The sequence below is a fragment of the Capra hircus genome, chromosome 19, assembly GCF_001704415.2.
Source record: "Capra hircus breed San Clemente chromosome 19, ASM170441v1, whole genome shotgun sequence".
NCBI classification, from domain to species: Eukaryota; Metazoa; Chordata; class Mammalia; order Artiodactyla; family Bovidae; genus Capra; species Capra hircus.
In genome coordinates, this window is record NC_030826.1 from 41,471,792 (window position 1) to 41,489,475 (window position 17,684).

The 17,684-nt window shown below is 58.9% G+C and overlaps 2 protein-coding genes and 1 long non-coding RNA gene across 3 annotated transcripts; all 3 read right to left on the reverse strand.

Moving 5' to 3' along the window:
• LOC102180424 (keratin, type I cytoskeletal 16) lies at positions 997–4,694 on the reverse strand. The gene is given in 11 exon segments (XM_013972083.2): positions 997–1,262; positions 1,345–1,391; positions 1,487–1,707; positions 2,023–2,148; positions 2,238–2,283; positions 2,285–2,394; positions 2,497–2,653; positions 2,760–2,799; positions 2,802–2,841; positions 3,286–3,704; positions 3,707–4,694. Coding segments are annotated over 11 exon segments (1,506 nt in total). The 5' UTR covers positions 3,903–4,694; the 3' UTR covers positions 997–1,158.
• Positions 4,800–6,348, reverse strand: LOC102177924. Its single transcript, XR_310809.3, has 3 exons — positions 6,173–6,348; positions 5,875–5,934; positions 4,800–5,153 (listed from the first exon to the last, which is right to left on the reverse strand). It is a non-coding gene; the product is annotated as an uncharacterized LOC102177924 (long non-coding RNA).
• On the reverse strand, positions 10,499–16,260 carry LOC102177275 (keratin, type I cytoskeletal 17). The gene is made up of 8 exons (XM_018065055.1): positions 15,523–16,260; positions 14,394–14,476; positions 13,646–13,802; positions 12,682–12,843; positions 11,937–12,062; positions 11,622–11,842; positions 11,508–11,533; positions 10,499–10,727 (listed from the first exon to the last, which is right to left on the reverse strand). The coding sequence occupies exons 1-8, from the start codon at positions 15,976–15,978 to the stop codon at positions 10,633–10,635; spliced, it is 1,326 nt and encodes a 441-aa protein (XP_017920544.1). The 5' UTR covers positions 15,979–16,260; the 3' UTR covers positions 10,499–10,632.

Consider the following 17,684-nt stretch of genomic DNA (forward strand, 5'->3'; position numbering starts at 1 on the left):
TGTTCATCGATCAGTCATGTCCCACTCTCTGCGACCCCGCAGACTGTGACCCAGCAGACTCCTCAGTCCATGGAATTCTCCAGGCAGGAATACCGGAGTGGGTAGCCATTCCCTTCTCCAGGGGATCTTCCCAACCCAGGGATTGAACTCAGGGCCCCTGCACTGCAAGCAGATCTTTACCATCTGAACCACCAGGGAAGCCCAAATAAATAAATACTTTAAAAAAAAAAAAAAAGAATGAAAGGTCCTTAGGTAGAAATGAGAGTGGGAGAGATGAACAGCAAGAGGCCTAGCTCCAGGGAGAAAGGAAGGTGGCGGTGGTTGTGGGGATGAATGGGAGGGCATGGGTGACAGATACTTCTAGGGGACTCATCAGCACTCAGTTCACTAGCTGAGGGGAATGAGGGAGAGAAGAGAGTTAATAGGAGTGATGAGGGGAAGCAGATTGGAAGAAGAAAAATTCAGTCTTAACCATGGACACCACCCCCAAGACAGAAGTCTCACCCTCTACCATCCAACACCAAGATCCTGGGACGCAAAGGTGAGGAGCCAAGGGGTAGAGTTAGGAGCTCAAATGTGGGAGTCTTTGGGTTAAAATACCTAAAAAGATAGAGCCATATAAAAGAAAGATGGTCTTTGCAGTCGAACAGACCTGAGCCACAGTCATGCCACTTAGTGTCTGTGTGACTTTACTCTCCAAGATGGGCCTGACTACAGCCAGCTCACCGAGTTGCTGGGAGACAGTGGGAGGAAAGGGCTGCTGTAAAACCCTCACTCAGCACCCAGCAACATGAGCGAGCCAGCCCCCGGCCTGCGTCCCAACTCCCACTCCCACCCCACAACAGCCCAGAGGGCGTCTAGGAACAATGTGCAAGCTCTTTCACTTGGCTCTTTCCTTCCTCCCTCAGGCTGTCAGGCCCCAGAAGATTCCTTGGAGGCACCTCCAACCCCCTCCAGCCCCCCTTCAAGAATGGAGACCACACAGAATTGTTGCATCAACTAGAAATTCAGCTTTATTAGCCCACCACCAGCAGAGAGGAAGGGAAGACAGCTGGGAGCCGCATAGCGGGGGAGCAGGGGCCAGACTCGGGCCTTTGGGCAGTGAAGCTGGTGGGTGGGCAGGTGGGAGGGCAGGCAGGAGGCTCCTGGAGAAGCTGCTCAGGGCTTGGAGCTCTGGCCAGGGCAGAAGCCGGACGAGCCCTCTTCCTTGAGGATGGACTGGGTCAGCCGACCAGAGGAGGACGGGAAGAAGGAGGTGAAGACTGTGGGAGAGAGGAGAGGAGGTGAGAAGGGTGCTGGGAGGGCCAGGGGCTCAAGGGTGGCCGGGACCCTCAGGAGCCTTACCTTCTCAGGAAGCATAGTTTTGGCCGGATGGTTTCTGGGAGGAGAGGCTGTGCGGGAGAAAAGGCAGAGCAGTCAGGTGTGCTGGGAGCAGCAGGGGTGGGGCTGAAGGGTCTGGGGGCAGGACAGGGTTCCAGGCACTCACTGGGTGTCCTCGCCCTCCAGCAGGCGGCGGTAGGTGGCGATCTCCTGCTCCAGCCACGCCTTCACGTCCAGCAGGATCTTGTACTCCTGGTTCTGCGGCTCCATCTCGCAGTGCAGCTGTGCCAGCTGCTCCTCCACGCTGCTGATCCGCTCCTGGATCTGGGCCAGCTGCAGGCAGTAGCGGTGTTGGGTCTCCTCCAGGCTTTTCTCCAGGGATGCTTTCTGTGAACGGGAGGGAGAGAGAGAGTCAACAGAGGTGATCATTGCTGACCCCCTAGGTCTCTGGGCACGTGTCCTGAGAGGTGCATGGATTTTTACTTCAGCTGGGCTGCTGATGAGCCAGACAACGTGGAGAAAATTTATTCCAGGGTTGGTTCTGGGCTTTAATTTCTCTGTCTATATAATGGGTGCAGTGATCCCTCCAACCTACTCCTGGAAAAAGAGGAGGAACCGTGCAGTGGTAAGGTTCCATTACAGGGGGTGGCGCCATTGCTGGCGATTTGGAGGCTGGGGCTGTGCCCTCCTGGTCCTTCTCACCATGCAGAGCTGGGACCGCAGCTCAACTTCCAGGCCCTGGAGCACCCGCCGGAGCTCATTCAGCTCACTGTGGCTCTTCTGCATCAGCTCGCTGTTAAAGGCCGCTTCTTTGTTCAGCTCCTCAGACTGAGACAGGAAAGAACAGAAGGTATAGAGTGCTCCAGAGGCCCCCTGGCTGGGAAGTCCAGCAGAAGGGCCGAGGACCCATGTCCCACCTTGCTCAGGAACCAGGCCTTGGCGTCCCTGCAGTTTCTGTCTGCTATCATACTGGTCACGCATCTCATTCAGGACGCGGCTCAGGTCTACACTGGAGGCGGCGTCCATCTCCACACTGACGTCCCCACCAATCTGATTCTGCAAGGCAAGCATCTCCTAGGAAGGGATGCGAGGAGGTGCTCAGCTTACCCCTTCCCTGGCCCCAGGTGCATTTGCAACCCCACCGGACCTGCCTCACTCCACCAGCAGCAACCTTACCTCCTCGTGGTTCTTCTTCAGGTAGGCCAGCTCCTCCTTCAGGCCTTCGACCTGCATCTCCAGGTCAGTCCTGGCCAGAGTCAGCTCGTCCAGCACCCTGTGCAGGCCATTGATGTCGGCCTCCACTCTCTGGCACAGGGTCAGCTCATGCTCATACCTGGCAAGACAAAGGTCAAGGCCTCAAGGTCCATCATGAGGCTTCTGAGGCTCAAGACCTGCTGATCCTCCTGTCTGGACAACCCCACTGCTCGCCCTCTGCTCACTTGGTCCTGAAGTCATCCGCTGCCAGCCTTGCGTTGTCATCTGCAGAAGGGGCTGTGCATTCTCTATGGTGGCCTCGATAATCTGCAGAGGGGGTGAAGGACAGGGCTAGTTAGCCAAGGCCCCACTGTTCAGAAGTGAACAGCAGCCTCCCCAATCTTGAGAGTTGTCTAGCTGGTAGGTCAGACCCCCAGTCAGCCTCAGGTGCCTTCTCCACTGAGCGCAGTGTGCAGGGGTGATACAACCACATATCCCCCACTGCATCCTGGGCCCAAGCCTGAGAGAAGCTGAATCCAAAGAAATGCTTGCATGGAGTAAGAGACTCAGGGTACCAGCCCAGCTCAGACACCCTGATGCTGAAAAAGGACCCTCTGCCACCAATTCTAAGTGGCCTGTAGTCACTCCTCAAAAGCAGGCTTCAGTCTCCCTCTTTGTACAATGGAGACACTAGCAAGCGTTCTAAGGGCCACTGCAGCCATGATCTCTATCAACTCTCCACCACCAGAGCCACCCACCTGGCCAACCCACCTTGTTCCTCAGATCCTCAATGGTCTTGAAATAGGAGCTATAGTCACGGGCGGGCCTGGGCCCCTGACTCTGGTACCAGTCATGGGTCTTCGTCTCCAGCTCCCTGTTGGCCTCCTCCAGGGCGTGCACTTTGCCCAGGTAGGAGGCCAGACGGCCATTCAGGTTCTGCATGGTGATCTTCTCATTGTCAGGGAGGAGGCTACCATCGCCACCACTGTAGCCTACACCAAGGCCACCCCCATATCCTCCAACCAAGCTGCCACACAGAGCCCCTCCAAGGCTGCTGCTGTTGCTGAAGCCACCGCCATAGCCACCCCCCAGCCCGCAGACACCCCCGGAGGAGCAGCAAGGGGAGCAGGATACGGACAGGCCCCCATAGGCGCTGGAGGCCTGGCAGGAGCTTCCGGACAGGACCTGGAGCCACCATCGATGTGGCTGGAGGCCTTCACGGAGCTGGAGGAGGTGAGCTGGCGGCTGCAGGTGGTCATGGCGAGAAGCAAGGAGAGCGAGGAGCTCAGGGAGGCCGAGAGGACGCTGAGGCCTCGACCAACAGGAACATTTACATGCACGTGAGGAAGGCGGGGCTCCCCTCCAGATCTCATCGCTCCGGGTCCCATCCAACGCCCCTCTCTGGATTATTCAGCCCAGGGTCGATGCACTTCACTCTGTTCTGCGCTGAGTTCCCACCCAGCTTTTTTTTGGGGGGGGGTGGGTGGAGCCAAGAGAACACACACCAACTCGAGTCGGTGGTGACTCAGGCTAGGCGACAAGAATCTGGTTCCCGTTCCTAGAGCCTGAGGGGCCAGCAGTGCCCTGGCACAGGCGACTCTGTGGTGACTGCGTCCCCGGGTAGTGAGTCAGGCCATGGAAGGACTCCCTGCCCCATGGTGACAGCCTTGGATGAACGGCCTCAGTGACACTGTCCAGGGGCTGTCTCAGAAGACAGCTGTGGCATCCTGGCTGTGGACAGGAGAGCTGGGTTCATGGCCCTGCTCTGCTGTGCTCGCTGTGTGACCAAATTCCTTCTATGAGCTGCTGTTTGCCCTCAGTAAAGTGACAAGGTTGGACTGGGCAATCTCAAAGTTCTTTCTAGTTCTAAAAATTCTATGCCTCTTTCCCTTACTGGATTCAATTTCAGTTTCAGGGGTTGCTTATGAGTCCCCAGGACCTCCTAGAAGTGGTGTGTACCATGAAACCAGTACATGGCAGCTTGAATCCCTGCCCTGACAAGCTACATGGCATAGGCAATCCTTTGGTCTATGAGCCTCGGGGCCTCAGTTTTCTCATCTGTGAAAGGGGAAGACATACCACTAGCCACAAAGGAACATGCATGAAAGACCCTGCTGGCCCCTCCCCAGTGGCCACCCCTGCTCCCCTCCCGTCTCCCCTTCCTTCCTTCCAGCCCAGCTACCCCTAACCTGCCCTTTCTCACCTACCTCCATCCTCTGGTACCTCCCTCCCTCCCCCTGGCCCTCCCCTCTGCCCCCTCGCACTCCCACCCTTTGAGCAGCACCCCTCCACCAATGCCTTGCTTCACCTAGTCATGGGTACCCACCAAAAACTCCACTGGGAAGGAGTCCCCACTCTGCTGCTGGTACCACCTATGACCCCGACCCCCACCACAGGCTTCCAAGCCCCGACATTACATCCGCAGCTCAGATTCGAACAGTTTTCTCTGGACTGCCCACAGATTCTAGGTTTAACTTGGCAACTCCATTCGCTCAGTCAAAGGAGACAGGGAAGGTGGATCTCTGGTCACTTGCCACACTGACCAGGGCTCGGGCATCGTATGGAGATATCATATGTATCGTATGCCACATGGTCCTGTGAGGAGCCCTGTTCCTGCCACCAGTTCACAGATGATGGACCTGGAAGGGGAAGTGGACTTTTCAAGACCTAGGGCTCAAAACCCTGTCTGTCTGCTCGCCCAGCCCAAACCCTTTCCACCATCCTAAACCACTCTCTCTATGCCCCTCCAATAAACACCATTGTCTTGAGTCAACTCTGTGAAGTGAGGAAGAGAGAGGGAGAGCCAGAGAAATGGTGATTTGCCCAAAGTCACTGAGCTGCACAGCCAGGATGAGACCCTGGTGCTTGGAATGTCTCCACATTCCCACAAATGCCCTGCGAGTGGGGACCAGGTGTGTCCATTACCATCTGCCTCCCCAAGGTGCCTGGAATGAGCTCTGCCCAGTGGGCATGACCTTGGCCTGGGGGCTAAAGGCAAGACTGGGGGGGTCTGGACTCCAACACAGAGGCCCCCCTGAGGTGCCCTAGGGGGTGGCCACTGTTCTTGCTCTGAAGTGCCTCTGTGGAGGTGAGAAGAGGCAGAGAGGGCTTGTCTCAGCCTGAGCCCTGAGCGATACCACCTTGAACCTTGGGGCAGGAAAGTCTGTCTCAGCGTAACCAGGGCTTTGCTTCTGCCGCATCACTCCCCTCACCTGTAGGCACAAGGCCCAGAGAGATGAGCAGAGCTGGTACCCAACACATGCCTTCAGGGCCAGGCCTGGGAGAGGGAACTTACTGTTCCATTCCCCCAACCCCCAAAATGGGCAAAAGGGACTTTGGAATCTTGGACAGATATCTTACCATTGCCGGCATCAGCACGGGCCTGGAGTTCAGGTCCAATCAGACTCATCACCTTCAGAACTGGAAACAGCATTCGAGGTCACCAAAGACCACCAAGCGCCAACCAGAAAGAGCAGAGAAGCAGAGACTGGACCGAGGTTCGGCACCCTGACCCAGGCCCACACTGGCTCTCCCAGGGGTCTCTTCTTCTCTGCAACCCCTCACCTGCCCCACATGCCCTCCACCTCCCTTCTCACCAGATTACCAGCCCTCCCCTCCACCCCCATCCTGGATGAGTCAGGGGGATGGGATTACACACCAGGTCCTGCCCTGGAGATCGGGGACCTGCGTGGGCTGAGAAGCTTCAGGAAGCTGCCAACCAACCCATCAGACCACTTCAGTCAACACCTCAGACCGAGAACCCACCACGCATTTGGGGTGCGGAGGGGAGGAGAGTGACGTCGTCATGGTCTCTGAACTGGTCAAACTTATCATTTGACCCTGGAAAGAAAAATTAAGGTCGGGAATACAGCCCGGTACAGCAGGAAACATGGGACGCTGGGCCTGTAGCATGCAGCTGGCATTTCCTCGGTGCCAGTGAGGCATACCTGCCCCAAGGTTGGCAAGAGCCAGAATCACCAGGCCTGGTCAGCGCAGAGCGCAGACTGCCATCCCCTCCTCCACCCAGGTCTCTTTCCTCTCTCCTCGGTCCAGCCCCATCCCAGGTAGCAACACACACCTGACTTGGCCAGGGAATATCACTGGCCAATGCCATGCTTCACAGGTGGCGTTAGTGGTAAAGAACCCGCCTGCCAATGCAGGAGACGTAAGAGACACAGGTTCAGTCCCTGGGTTGGGAAGATTCCCCAGGAGGAGGGCATGACAACCCACTCCAATATCCGTGCCTGGAGAATCCCATGGACAGAGGAACCAGGCGAGCTATAGTCCAATGTGTCACAGAGAGTCAGAAAGGGATTGAAGCAATTTAGCACACAATGCCACGACTCAGCTTGCAGTGATTCCCAAACCTGACTGGTCACGAGAGTCTCCATACAGATTCCCGGGCCCTGCTATGACCCAGTTCATCAGCACTGGGCTGGATAAACCTGATGATGAGGACGTTTTTTACAAGATCCCAGGGGATTCCAGTGACCAGCCAGGCTAGGGAGCAAGAGGCAGCTAGGGGAGGGGGGAATGAGATTCCGGGTGGGTGGGAGGGGGGAATGAGATTGGGGGGGGGAGGGGGAATGAGATTCTGGGTGGCGGGGAGAGGGGAATGAGATTCTGGGTGGGGGGGAGTGGGGGAGAGGAAGAGAGCTCCCAGCCCCTGCTGGCAGCCAGAGCCACAGGCTTCAGGTCAGAATGAAGAAAGAGAGGAGCCCAAACAAGCCAGGACAGAGCAGGCTGGAGCTGGGCAAGGAGGGGCCAGATACTGGGCAAGTCACTCCTCCCCTCTGAGCCTCAGTTTCCTTCTCTGGGAAAAGGGAATAGCAGCACTACTTCACAGGCACATAGCGGTGAAATCAATAAAGAAGCTTGCACAGAGTGGTGGCTATCACTGCATTTACCCACAGGTATTTATAAAACACATACTATGTGCCACACACTGTGTGGACACTCAGATGCCAAGAACAAGACAGAGAGGCCCTCAAAGCAGGACGTCTGGAGAAGCTAGAGGTGATGCTAACACTAAGTGTTCAGGCTATGATGGGGTGCAGGGGGCCTGCAGGGAGGGGGTGGCTCTCTGGGAGGGAACAAATAGCCTAGATGCAGGCTCCGGCCCCATGACTGGTCCCAGGATCTGGGTAAGTCTGTGAGCAACTGATTTGCCTTTTGTGGTCTTCCCGCCATGTTTCATGGCCCCCTTCCCCAGGGATTGTTCTCACAGCCCCTCAGGATGGCTGCAAAACCAAGAGGCCCTCAGGGGAGCCTGTGGCTGGATCAGGCTGGGTGACCGCCTGCGCTCTGCCAAGAGGCAGAACTGTCCTGGCTCTGTCCCTCTGTTCCCCTCAGCCCCCGACAGCCTGGCCGGTGCAGAAGACAGCAGTTCCCAAGGGCTGAGGGAAGTGTCAGGCCGGCCACTGTGCCCGGTTCACCACCCATAGACTGGGCTCCCTCCAGGTCGCTCAGGGTCCTCCCAGGCCAGGGCCTGGGTCTCTTCCTTCCCCTGTGCCCAGTGCAGACCCAGGCACAGAGCGACACAGTGCACTGCGGACCGTGTGACTGCCGTGTCATTTCTCAGCAGAAGTGCTGCCAGGGCACCCTTCCAGGTGTGGGTGTGTGAAGGCAGAGTCACAGGGACTGGCCACCACCGGCCCTGCCCCATCCTGGGAATCCCGTGCATGTGGACATCCTAGAGAAGGCGGCACCAAGGGTAGGTACAGCCGGCTCGCTGAAACATTCCGTGCGGCAGTGGGCAGGAGTGTGGGTGTGGACAGACTGTGAGTCCCCCGATCCCACTGCCTGCACACGCCCCAGCAGCCTAGGTCAGCTTGGCGTGCCTGGACAAAGCCAAACAGTGTCCCCAGGACCATGGGCCCTCACCCCCAGTCACTCCTCCCTGCTGCCCCCTCCTGCCCAGGCCTGGGCTGAGCATTCCTGGAAAGGGCCAGCATTTCCTCTCTGGGCCCAGCACTCTGTCCCAAGGACCCCCAACCCCAGCACTGAAGCCACTGCCTTCCTGGGGCAGCCGGGAACATCTGGCCGCTCCCCCACTGTGGCCTCCCGACCACCCACCCACCCACTCACTGTGTGGGCAGGGGCTTCTTCCCCCGCAGAAGGGTGAAGTCGGGGTCTGCCTCTGGCCAGCCCCACACTCTGACCCGCCCCACACTCTGACCCCTCCTCACTCGGCCCATCAGTAAGAGTGGACCTCCAGAGTCTGCGGAGAGACAGGGGCCCCGCCCAAGAGCCTGGGGTTGGGCAGGGGGTGGGGCTCTGGCCGCCCTTCCCAGCACAGCCCCGCCCCTCCTGCGCCCCGCTCCACCCCTGACACACCAGGCTCTGGACAGGGGCTGAGTCACTGCTCCTCAGAACCTCAGTGTCTCCATCCACTCAATGGGGCGCCTCTTCGCGCTTCCTGAGACTGTTGTTCAGGTAAATGAGATCACCTCGCGATGAGCCATCCGGCCCAGGGCTGGTTCTTCTGGTTGCAGCCGGATGTATGGTTGGGGGCCAGGTGGGTTCAGCGCCTCCTCCCTCCCGCCCTCATCCCTACCGGGACTGCTGCCCAGGCAACGGACAGACGCCAGCCCACACTCCAAGCCTGCTGGAGTCCTGCGGTTGCCTCTGCAGACGCATGCCCTGGACACCAGCCCGTGGAAGGGAACTCACTGTCCTCCGTGTCCGTGGGGTCAGGACAGGAAGGGCCGCGGGCCAGGGGCTCATCTAGCCCCTTCTTCACTGCTACTTCTGAGATACAGAGAGTGCCTGGGATCTGCTCCAAGTCCTCACACCCCGCTGCCCACTTCATAGATCGCTCCCGTGCCACTGCCCCGCCTGCTCCTCCCGCCCCCTCTCCCTCTGGTCCCAAACCCCCACCACTGGGGGCTCTGGCTGCTCCTGCCCCCTCCCTGCCTCAGTCTCCAGGCATCCGGGAGAGCAGGTATTTGGAGGGGTCTGTGTGACTCTGCAGCAGCAGAGAGTCCAGGCCTGTCTGTGAACTAGGATGGGGGCATCCCTCCTCTCATTAATCCTTCCACCCACCCCGACTTCTTAAGAATACCGGGAAATCAGACCCACCGGGCCCAGTGGTTTTCAGATTTACTCAAAGGAAGACTTCTGGGGCTCCTCCCCTGCTGGCTGAGCGAGAAGGGCTGGGCTGGAGGGTGTTAGAGCAGATGGGCAGGACGGCCCCTCCCCCTTCCCCAGGAGGCAGCTTCCCCTGACCTCCAAGCTGCTGGAACCAGGAGGGGACAAAGGGCAGGGAGGGCGGTGCTGCTCCTAGGGTACCACCTCCCCTGAACGCCCCATCCTCAGCTGACTGTTTGAGGAGACATTCCTGGAAGAGGCCCCGCCCTCTCTCCCACACCTGCCTTTTCTGGAAGCGCAGGTCTCAGATTCCTGGTGTTGAGGCAACGGAAGCATTTGGTTCCACCCACCCACCTTCAGTCCTGGTGCCTCTCTCAGGAGGATCCTGATTCCTGTCCTGGCCTGCCTCTCTTCCCCAACCTCCCCCGCCACCTCGTCCCCTCTAAGAGGAGGACACAGCCCACTGGCTGGACGTGTCACCCCTCGGGCCTCTGGCTCCTGAGATCTTCTTGTCCATTTAGGGAGGAGAAAATGAGTCTCCATGAGGGGAAGGCACTGCTCAAGGTCATGGACCCAATTATGGGGCAAGAAGAGGACACCTAAGACATCCTCCTGACACGCTGACCTCACTCTGGGTCTGGCGCTGCCTGGACCACCCTCCCTGGGGTCACTGCCTGGACCACCCTCCCTGGGGTCATCAGCACTTGGGAGGCACAAAGCAACCCCCCCTCCAAGCTCTGCCCAGATCTAGTCTTCACCCCTGTTCTAAGATGACCCTTGTCCTCCAAGTCGACAACAGTAGGTATCCACGGACAGCTCTCCCCGCCCCCATTTCCCCCATACCCTTCACCCCTTCCTCACCAGGGTCCTCACTGGCCACAAATAGGAAGCATCCTGTGTTTCAGTCGACAAGCTTTATTGGTCAGGGAGTGAGAACAGGAAAGGGACTGAAGCTGGGGGGCTGAGGCTGGGGAGGCTGGAGGCTGCACAGCCAATGGGGAGCCCCAGGGGGCTGGTGGGGGAGAGTCCTCAGTGGGTGGTCTGGTGGACCTGCTCGCGGCTGGAGATGACCCTGCCATCCTGCACCTCCTCCACAATGGTGCGCACCTGGCGCGTGGTCACGGCTGCAGGAGACAGACACCCGGGGTGAGTGGGGGCCCAGCCCCAGCCCCCTGAGCAGAGCCAGCTCTTCCCACCACGGCTACCTGTGTCCACGCCTCTGCTGGCCCCTCAACATCACACCCCAACACGTGCCCCCTCTGACCCTACCCCTCCCTCCTTCCCACCCTGTTCCTTGCTGGTGCCCCTGGGTGAGTCCCACCTCCCAAATGGTTTGATTCTGACCCTCTGCAAGAGGAAGACTGCGCAGATCAGATGCTAGTCTGAAATGGAGTCTGATTCCATTTCTCTGCAGTCTCCAGGACATGGATTTTGCCCCCTTCAGACAAGGATCTCCAAGACAAGACCCTGGTCCCCATCACCTCCCTTAGACTAGAGACCCCAGGGCTGGGACCTTATCTTCCTTATCAGACTGGGATCTGGAGGACAAGGATCAAGTCCCTTTCTGCCACCAGACAAAAGACTCCAGACATGAGACTGCTTTTACTCATCCATAAGGTCCCAGGAGCAAAGAGAGTGAGACCATGTGCCTATCAATGAGAGTCTCAGAGCTGGGACCACATCTCTTTCCTCAGCCTAGGATCTCCAAGGTAAGGGCCTTTTCCTGCCCCGCCCCCATGGAACCAGACAGTGTCTCCCTCATCTAATTAGGACCCAGGTCTCTTCCCCCACCCCTGCTGAGGATCAGCCATCATTTCCTGGAGCTCCTAGGGACACTCCCCCAGTAAGGTGCAGGTGGGTTGCCTGCCCCATGAAGCCCCGCCCTCGGTTACCAAAATGCTTACGTTCTTTGGTCTTGTACTGGGTCAGGCTGCAAAAAAAAAAAAAACAAAGATTAGATGTGGGTCTGAGACAGCTCTGCCCCAGGCCCCCAGCCCTGGCCCGGCTCCCCCACTCACTGGGCGTCCTCGCCCTCCAGCAGGCGGCGGTAGGTGGCGATCTCCTGCTCCAGCCGCGTCTTCACGTCCAGCAGGATCTTGTACTCCTGGTTCTGCTGCTCCATCTCGCAGCGTAGCTGGGCCAGCTGCTCCTCCACGCTGCTGACCAGCCCCTGGATCTGCGACAGCTGCACGCAGTAGCGGTTCTCTGTCTCGGCCAGGCTACCCTCCAGGGACGCTTTCTGCGGGGAGCAGGAGAGACCAGATCAGCGAGGGTGTGCAGGGCCCCCTCCAGAGCCCTGGGCACCTCCCCACCAGGCCCGGCAGCGCCCCTACCATGCTGAGCTGCGACTGCAGCTCGATCTCCAGGGCCTGCAAGGTGCGCCGGAGCTCCGAGATCTCGCTCTTGCCGCTCTGCACCAGCTCGCTGTTGGTGGCCACCTCGCGGTTCAGTTCCTCTGTCTGCAGACAGGACACAGGACAGGGCAGCATGAGCCTGGCTTCCCTTTTCCAAGGCGACCCCCATGGTCTCCATATGCTCAGCCCAGGGTCCACTCTGGACCCAGACAGACACCTGGAGCACCCACTCCCCCCAACTCCCCTCACCATGGCTGCCTTCCTGACCTGCCTAGGCCTCTCAGGCCTCCTTCCAAACCTGACTGCGGAAGCAACGCCTTCTCATTAGCCTCCCACCTCCCCAAACCCAGAAGACTTTGAGAGGCTGTTAAATTTTACCTCTAATGCCTTCAAGAAGAAGGTACAAGAGTAGGAAATTCGAGAACCAGCCAGGACAGTAGCCAGACCCGTGGTACTGGTTCCTAACTTCTTGAGGGACAGATGGAAGCTCCTGGGGTCTTGATTCTCTGGCTTTATTCCCAAGGGGGACTTCCCCTGACCCCCTTAGATCGCAGTTTCAGGCAAGCTGAAGGCCTGTGAGTGCAACAGGCAACCCTGACACCTGGGGTCCGTGCAGCTCACCGGGGTTAAGGCACCCAGGGTGCCAGGGTCTGGGCTTACTGTGGGGACTCAGGCCCTGCACCCCACGCCCTGGGAGAGACCTCTGGTCTGCAGCAGCCCTCACCTTGCTGAAGAACCAGTCCTCGGCATCCTTACGGTTCTTCTCGGCCATCTTCTCATACTGGTCACGCATCTCGTTCAGGATGCGGCTCAGGTCCACGCCGGGGGCAGCATCCATCTCCACGTTGATCTCGCCACCCACCTGTCCTCGAAGGGCTTTCATCTCCTGTGGAGGAGGGGGTGGTGGGTGTGGGTATCCCCCGCTCGGACCTCTCACTCCCAACCTTCCCAGGCAAGCTCTCCAGACCCCTCCCCGTCCCCTTTGTTCTGCTCACCTTCTACCCTCTGACCCTCCAAATGACTTTTGTTCACCTGGTCTGTGTGGGCTTTGCCTCCAATATCAGACTAGGGGTTCCCCAGGATAGATTCTGTGCTCCCTCACTAGACTGAAGACTCTCTGAAAATAAAATCTTAATTCTTAGGCCTGAGCCCCCAAAACCTCCCATCTAACTTCCAAACTTCTACCTAGGGTCCATATTGGAGGGTTTGAGCTGGGAATCCTCCTCAATTATCTCCTGTCTGGTGAGGGAGGCCAGGATGGGCATAAGAGGCTTCTGTGGGCCCCTGGGAGACTCCCCAGATGCAGGGAAGTAAGGTGGTACATGGAGAAGGCTGCCCTGCATGGAGAACTGGGCTCTGCAGACAGGGCAACACTCTAAGCTAACCAGCCTGGACACCTGGGCAGCACCCTGCCTTCAAATGATGAGCAGGGTGGAGTGAAAGCCAATCCCAGTCCTGGGGCCCGGAGACCACGAAGGGCAAGGCCCCACCCCTGCCCATCTTTCTGACTCCTCTCCTCTCTGCCTCCTGCCTCCCCTAACTAAGCCCAGGGACCTTCAGAATCTGCTGCACAGTAGGAGTGCTTGTCCCAGTCACAGCAATGGCACAGCCTTGGCACAGCCTTGGCACAGCAATGGAGCCCTGCCACCCCCTCACATCTCTTTGACCTACTGCCCCAGCTGCCTCACCTCCTCGTGGTTCTTGCGGAGGTAGGCCAGCTCCTCCTTGAGGTTCTCGATCTGCATCTCCAGGTCAGCTCTGGCCAGGGTCAGCTCGTCCAGCACCCTGCGCAGGCCGTTGGTGTCGGCCTCCACGCTCACACGCAGGGCCTGCTCTGTCTCAAACCTGCAAAGGGAACCAGAGAGTTCTGTCAAGATGCTTGGACTGGCCAGTGCAGGTTCTGGCCAGCACCCTTCCCTTGAATGATTGAGGAGGTGTTTGTTCAGTTGCTAAGTCATGTCCAACTCTTTGCCACCCCATGGACTGCAGCATGCCAGGCTTCCACGTCCTTCACCATCTCCCAGAGTTTCCTCAAACTCATGTCCGTTGAGTCAGTGACACCTTCCAACTATCTCATCCTCAGTCGCCCCCTTCTTCTCCAGCCCTCAAATCTTTCCCAGCATCAGAGTCTCTTCCAATGACAGGGTGGAGTGGAAGCCATTCCCAGCCCTGGGACCCTAGGAACGCAGGGCAAGGCCCCACCCCACCTGGCTTCCTGACTCCTCTCCTCTCTGCCTCCTGCCTCCCCTCTCTCTCTTCCATCACCTGACTAAGCCCAGTGATCTTCAGAATTTGCTGCTTTTGCAGCATCCTGGGCTAAGAGTGAACTCCTTAACCCTCAGATTCTGGACCTTTCCATCAGCAACCGAGGCGGCCTGGGCTCCTCAGTAGGGAGGGCTGCCCCCAGTTTCTCCCCAGACCCTGGCCAGGGCTCACTTGGTGCGGAAGTCATCAGCAGCCAGGCGGGCATTGTCGATCTGAAGCAGGATGTTGGCATTGTCCACGGTGGCCGTGAGGATCTGGGAAGATGGGAGAGTGATCAGGTCCCTGGGTTGGAGTAACTCAACCCAGACCAGGATTCTGAGATGAGACTGTCCATCTGGGGGCCAGGATGTGGCTACCTTCTCCAGGAAGGCTCCCTTCCCACCCTGTCTCCCTGCTTTACTGCTCTACAGTTGGTGACAGAGGCAGGGCCAGCAGGAGTCTGATGGCTGATACTCCCCTCCTCCCCCCACAGAACCCCCTTGCCAGACTCTGCCTTAAACCAAAGCAGACAGCCAGCTGGGAGTGCCAGGCTCGAAATGCAGGAGAGCCAGAAAAGAATAGGAGGATGCCCCAGGCAGAAGCTCTTCCCTAATCCTGGAAAGAGGATGGATGTGAGAAACTCCCTCCTATTACAATTTGGGATACAGTGCCCCTGAGAGGCTTCCCGCAAGAGGAAAACTAAAGGAGCCCTCACCAAAATGTACTTCTCAATCAGAAGTCATGACCCGGCTAAGCCCTGACCCCAGGCTCCAGGAGGCAGCCCTGCTCCAAGTTTACTGAGCCCGTCTTGAGGGCGCAGCAGGAGAGATGGAGAAGCCAGAAAAATCCCCAAATAAGGCATAGAAGTGGCCTCCTGAGGTCCCACCCACTCTATCCTGCCTCCTCCTCCCAGCAGGTGCCAGCAGGAGATCACCAGACCCCTGACACCATAGCCCTAAATCCCCCTCTTGTTCCAAGGAAAGCCATGTCTGAGTATCCGGCAGCCCCAGGAGCCCAGCCCTCCTCCTGCCTCCATCCTTCTTATCCTACAACCACACAAGGTGGTAAAAAGCTCCATGATGGGAAACAGGCTCCAGGGAGCCCCACAAGACCTACTTGTCCCTAGCCCAGGCTACTGTCCTGAAAAAGAACATAGTGGCCCCAAGGTGGGCTCCCAGAGGCCAAGCTGGAGCCAAGCTGTCCTCGGCTCCCCGAGACCCTGTGGCAGCCCCCAGGCTGGGCTCCAGGCCTTGATCAAGGGCAGATGGTAGGGGAGGAGAAGCTGTGCCCCACCGAGAACCCCTCCCATCACGGCTCCTACCTTGTTCCGCAGGTCCTCGATGGTCTTGAAGTAGGAGCTGTAGTCAGGAGCCGGCCCCGGGGCCTGCTTCTGGTACCAATCACGAATCTTCAGCTCCAGCTCCGTGTTGGCCTCCTCCAGGGCACGCACCTTGTCCAGGTAGGAGGCCAGGCGGTCATTGAGGTTCTGCATGGTGGCTTTCTCGCCTCCCACCAGCAGCCCGTCGACACCTCCAAAGCCACCTCCAAAGCCACCGCCGACAAAGCCACCACTGCCATAGCCGCCACCAGAGCCAAAGCTGTAGCAGCTAGAGTAGCTGCTGCCTCCAAGGCCACTGCCCAGGCCACCGGCAGACCCCAGCCTGCAGGAGCCACCACCCAGGCTGCCAGACACGCGGCAGGAGCGGGATGAGATGCCCCCCAGGCCGGAGGAGCCCTTGATGGAGCCGGAGGAGAAGTGGCGGATGGTGGTGGTCATGGTGGTGGCAGCAGGTGGCGGGCAGACACGGAGAGAGAAGGCTGGAGAGGAGAGAAGCCCAAGATGCTGTTACTGCCAGGGCTCACCAGCCTCCTTTATAGGCCCTGACAAGTGGGCGTAGCGATTACAACAGGCTCACTCCTCTGTTTCCATTCCCCTGGGCTTTCATCACTGCTGGCTGCCCGCCAGCTCCCAGGTGGCTGTGGGCCCCCTCCCCTCCCACCGTCAGGTCTTTGCATCATTTCTCTGAACCCTCACGCTGGGCGTCTGCGTGTGTGTCTCTGGTCTCAGGCCCGTCACCTGTGATTCAGGCGGGCCCTCCAGCTACGCTTTCCCATGACCTAATACGGAGAAGAGGAATGAGAAGGACGTCACCGTCACGGGCCCTCCCAGGCAGCTGCCACCCCAGCCACACCTGCTTGGACCCTGTGTCTGGTGGGCAAGTGGGCTTGGAACCCAGGCTGCTCCCAGCCATTCACCATGCCACAGCTGGTGCTCCCCCTGGGCAGCAGGGCGGGCAGCAAGCGCCGAGACCCCATCTTGCCTTGGACCCAAACCCACCGGGCTCAGCAGGCAGCAGCTGGGTCAAGGTTGATTACCACCCCATTTACAGAAAAGGAAACTGGGGCTTATACGGGAAGGGTGTCCCTCTGCCCGACCTGACTCAGAACCCGGCTGGCAGGCTTTCATCCTTCATCCTTCACTGCACTCAGCCACAGCACCCTTCCGCCTCCCCGGGGGCCCCTGACACACTGGCCCCCCCTTCTGCAGAGCCCTGATGCCAGGGGAGCATGTAGGGGCTATGATTCCATCTGGCTAGTTTTCTGCTCCTGTCTCTCACCCTGGAACCCCCATCTGGCTAGTTTTCTGCACCTATCTCTCACCCTGGAACCCCCTGGGACCCTAGCATTCTTTCTTGACCTTTCCCCATTTTCTCTTTCTCAGGTGGGGAGTTCTGGGCTGGAGCGGGCAAAGAGGAGCTTAGCTGCAGGCTGGGGAAGTGGCAGGTTGGGAGGGGGCATCAAGATAAGGGGAACAGGAAGAACTGCCCCTTCCAGCCTCCCTACCCTTCCTGTGCCCCAAGAACCCTTGGATGGGGGGTATGTGGCTTCAGATCCCAGCTGGCTGGAAATCTAAAGGACACTGCCCAAGAAGACGGTCTTCCTGGGAACCCTCAACCCCCGCCAGTTGGGAGAGATCCCCTGCAGCCACCCCCAGAGGCCCCACCCCATCCTCTGAGCTAGCCCCTCAGAATGGGCCGAGTGCCCGCCCCACAGCCCCACCCTGCCCTGCCCACCACCCTCAGTCCCAGGGTCCCGGCAGGCCTGCTGGGCGGAATGTGGTCGTGTCTCAGACTGCTGATGGCTTCCACTTCCCAGACAGGCCCAGACAGCCCCCACCAGCAGCTGAGAGAGATTCCCCAATAGCCCAGCAGCTGCCAAGCCACCAAAGCAAACAGGACGCCCCCCCACGCTCACACGCAGAGCGGCCACCCCGCCCCATACACCCCCAAGCCCAACAGAGCCCGTCTGGTTCCCTGGGCTGTTCATACCCCTGCCACACTCACACCCTTCAGTGCCCTGGACCACTTCTCCAGGAAACCCCCTGCCCGGCCCCTCTCCCTCTGATCTTGACCTTGTACCTGCCCCAGGCTGAGGCAGGGCACTCTCTATAACAGGTGTGGCTCCTGGAAAGTCTATGGGGCC

What these genes read in the sequence shown, in the direction of transcription:
- LOC102177275 (XM_018065055.1), bottom strand. Translation starts at nt 15,978, where the DNA reads ATGACCACCACCATCCGCCACTTCTCCTCCGGCTCCATCAAGGGCTCC. An exon ending in AGGACTGGTTCTTCAGCAAG is followed by an intron (nt 12,063 to 12,681) that starts GTGAGGGCTGCT and finishes TCCTGTCTGCAG; the next exon opens with ACAGAGGAACTGAACCGCGA. An exon ending in CCAGTACAAGACCAAAGAAC is followed by an intron (nt 10,728 to 11,507) that starts GTAAGCATTTTG and finishes TGTCTCCTGCAG; the next exon opens with CCGTGACCACGCGCCAGGTG.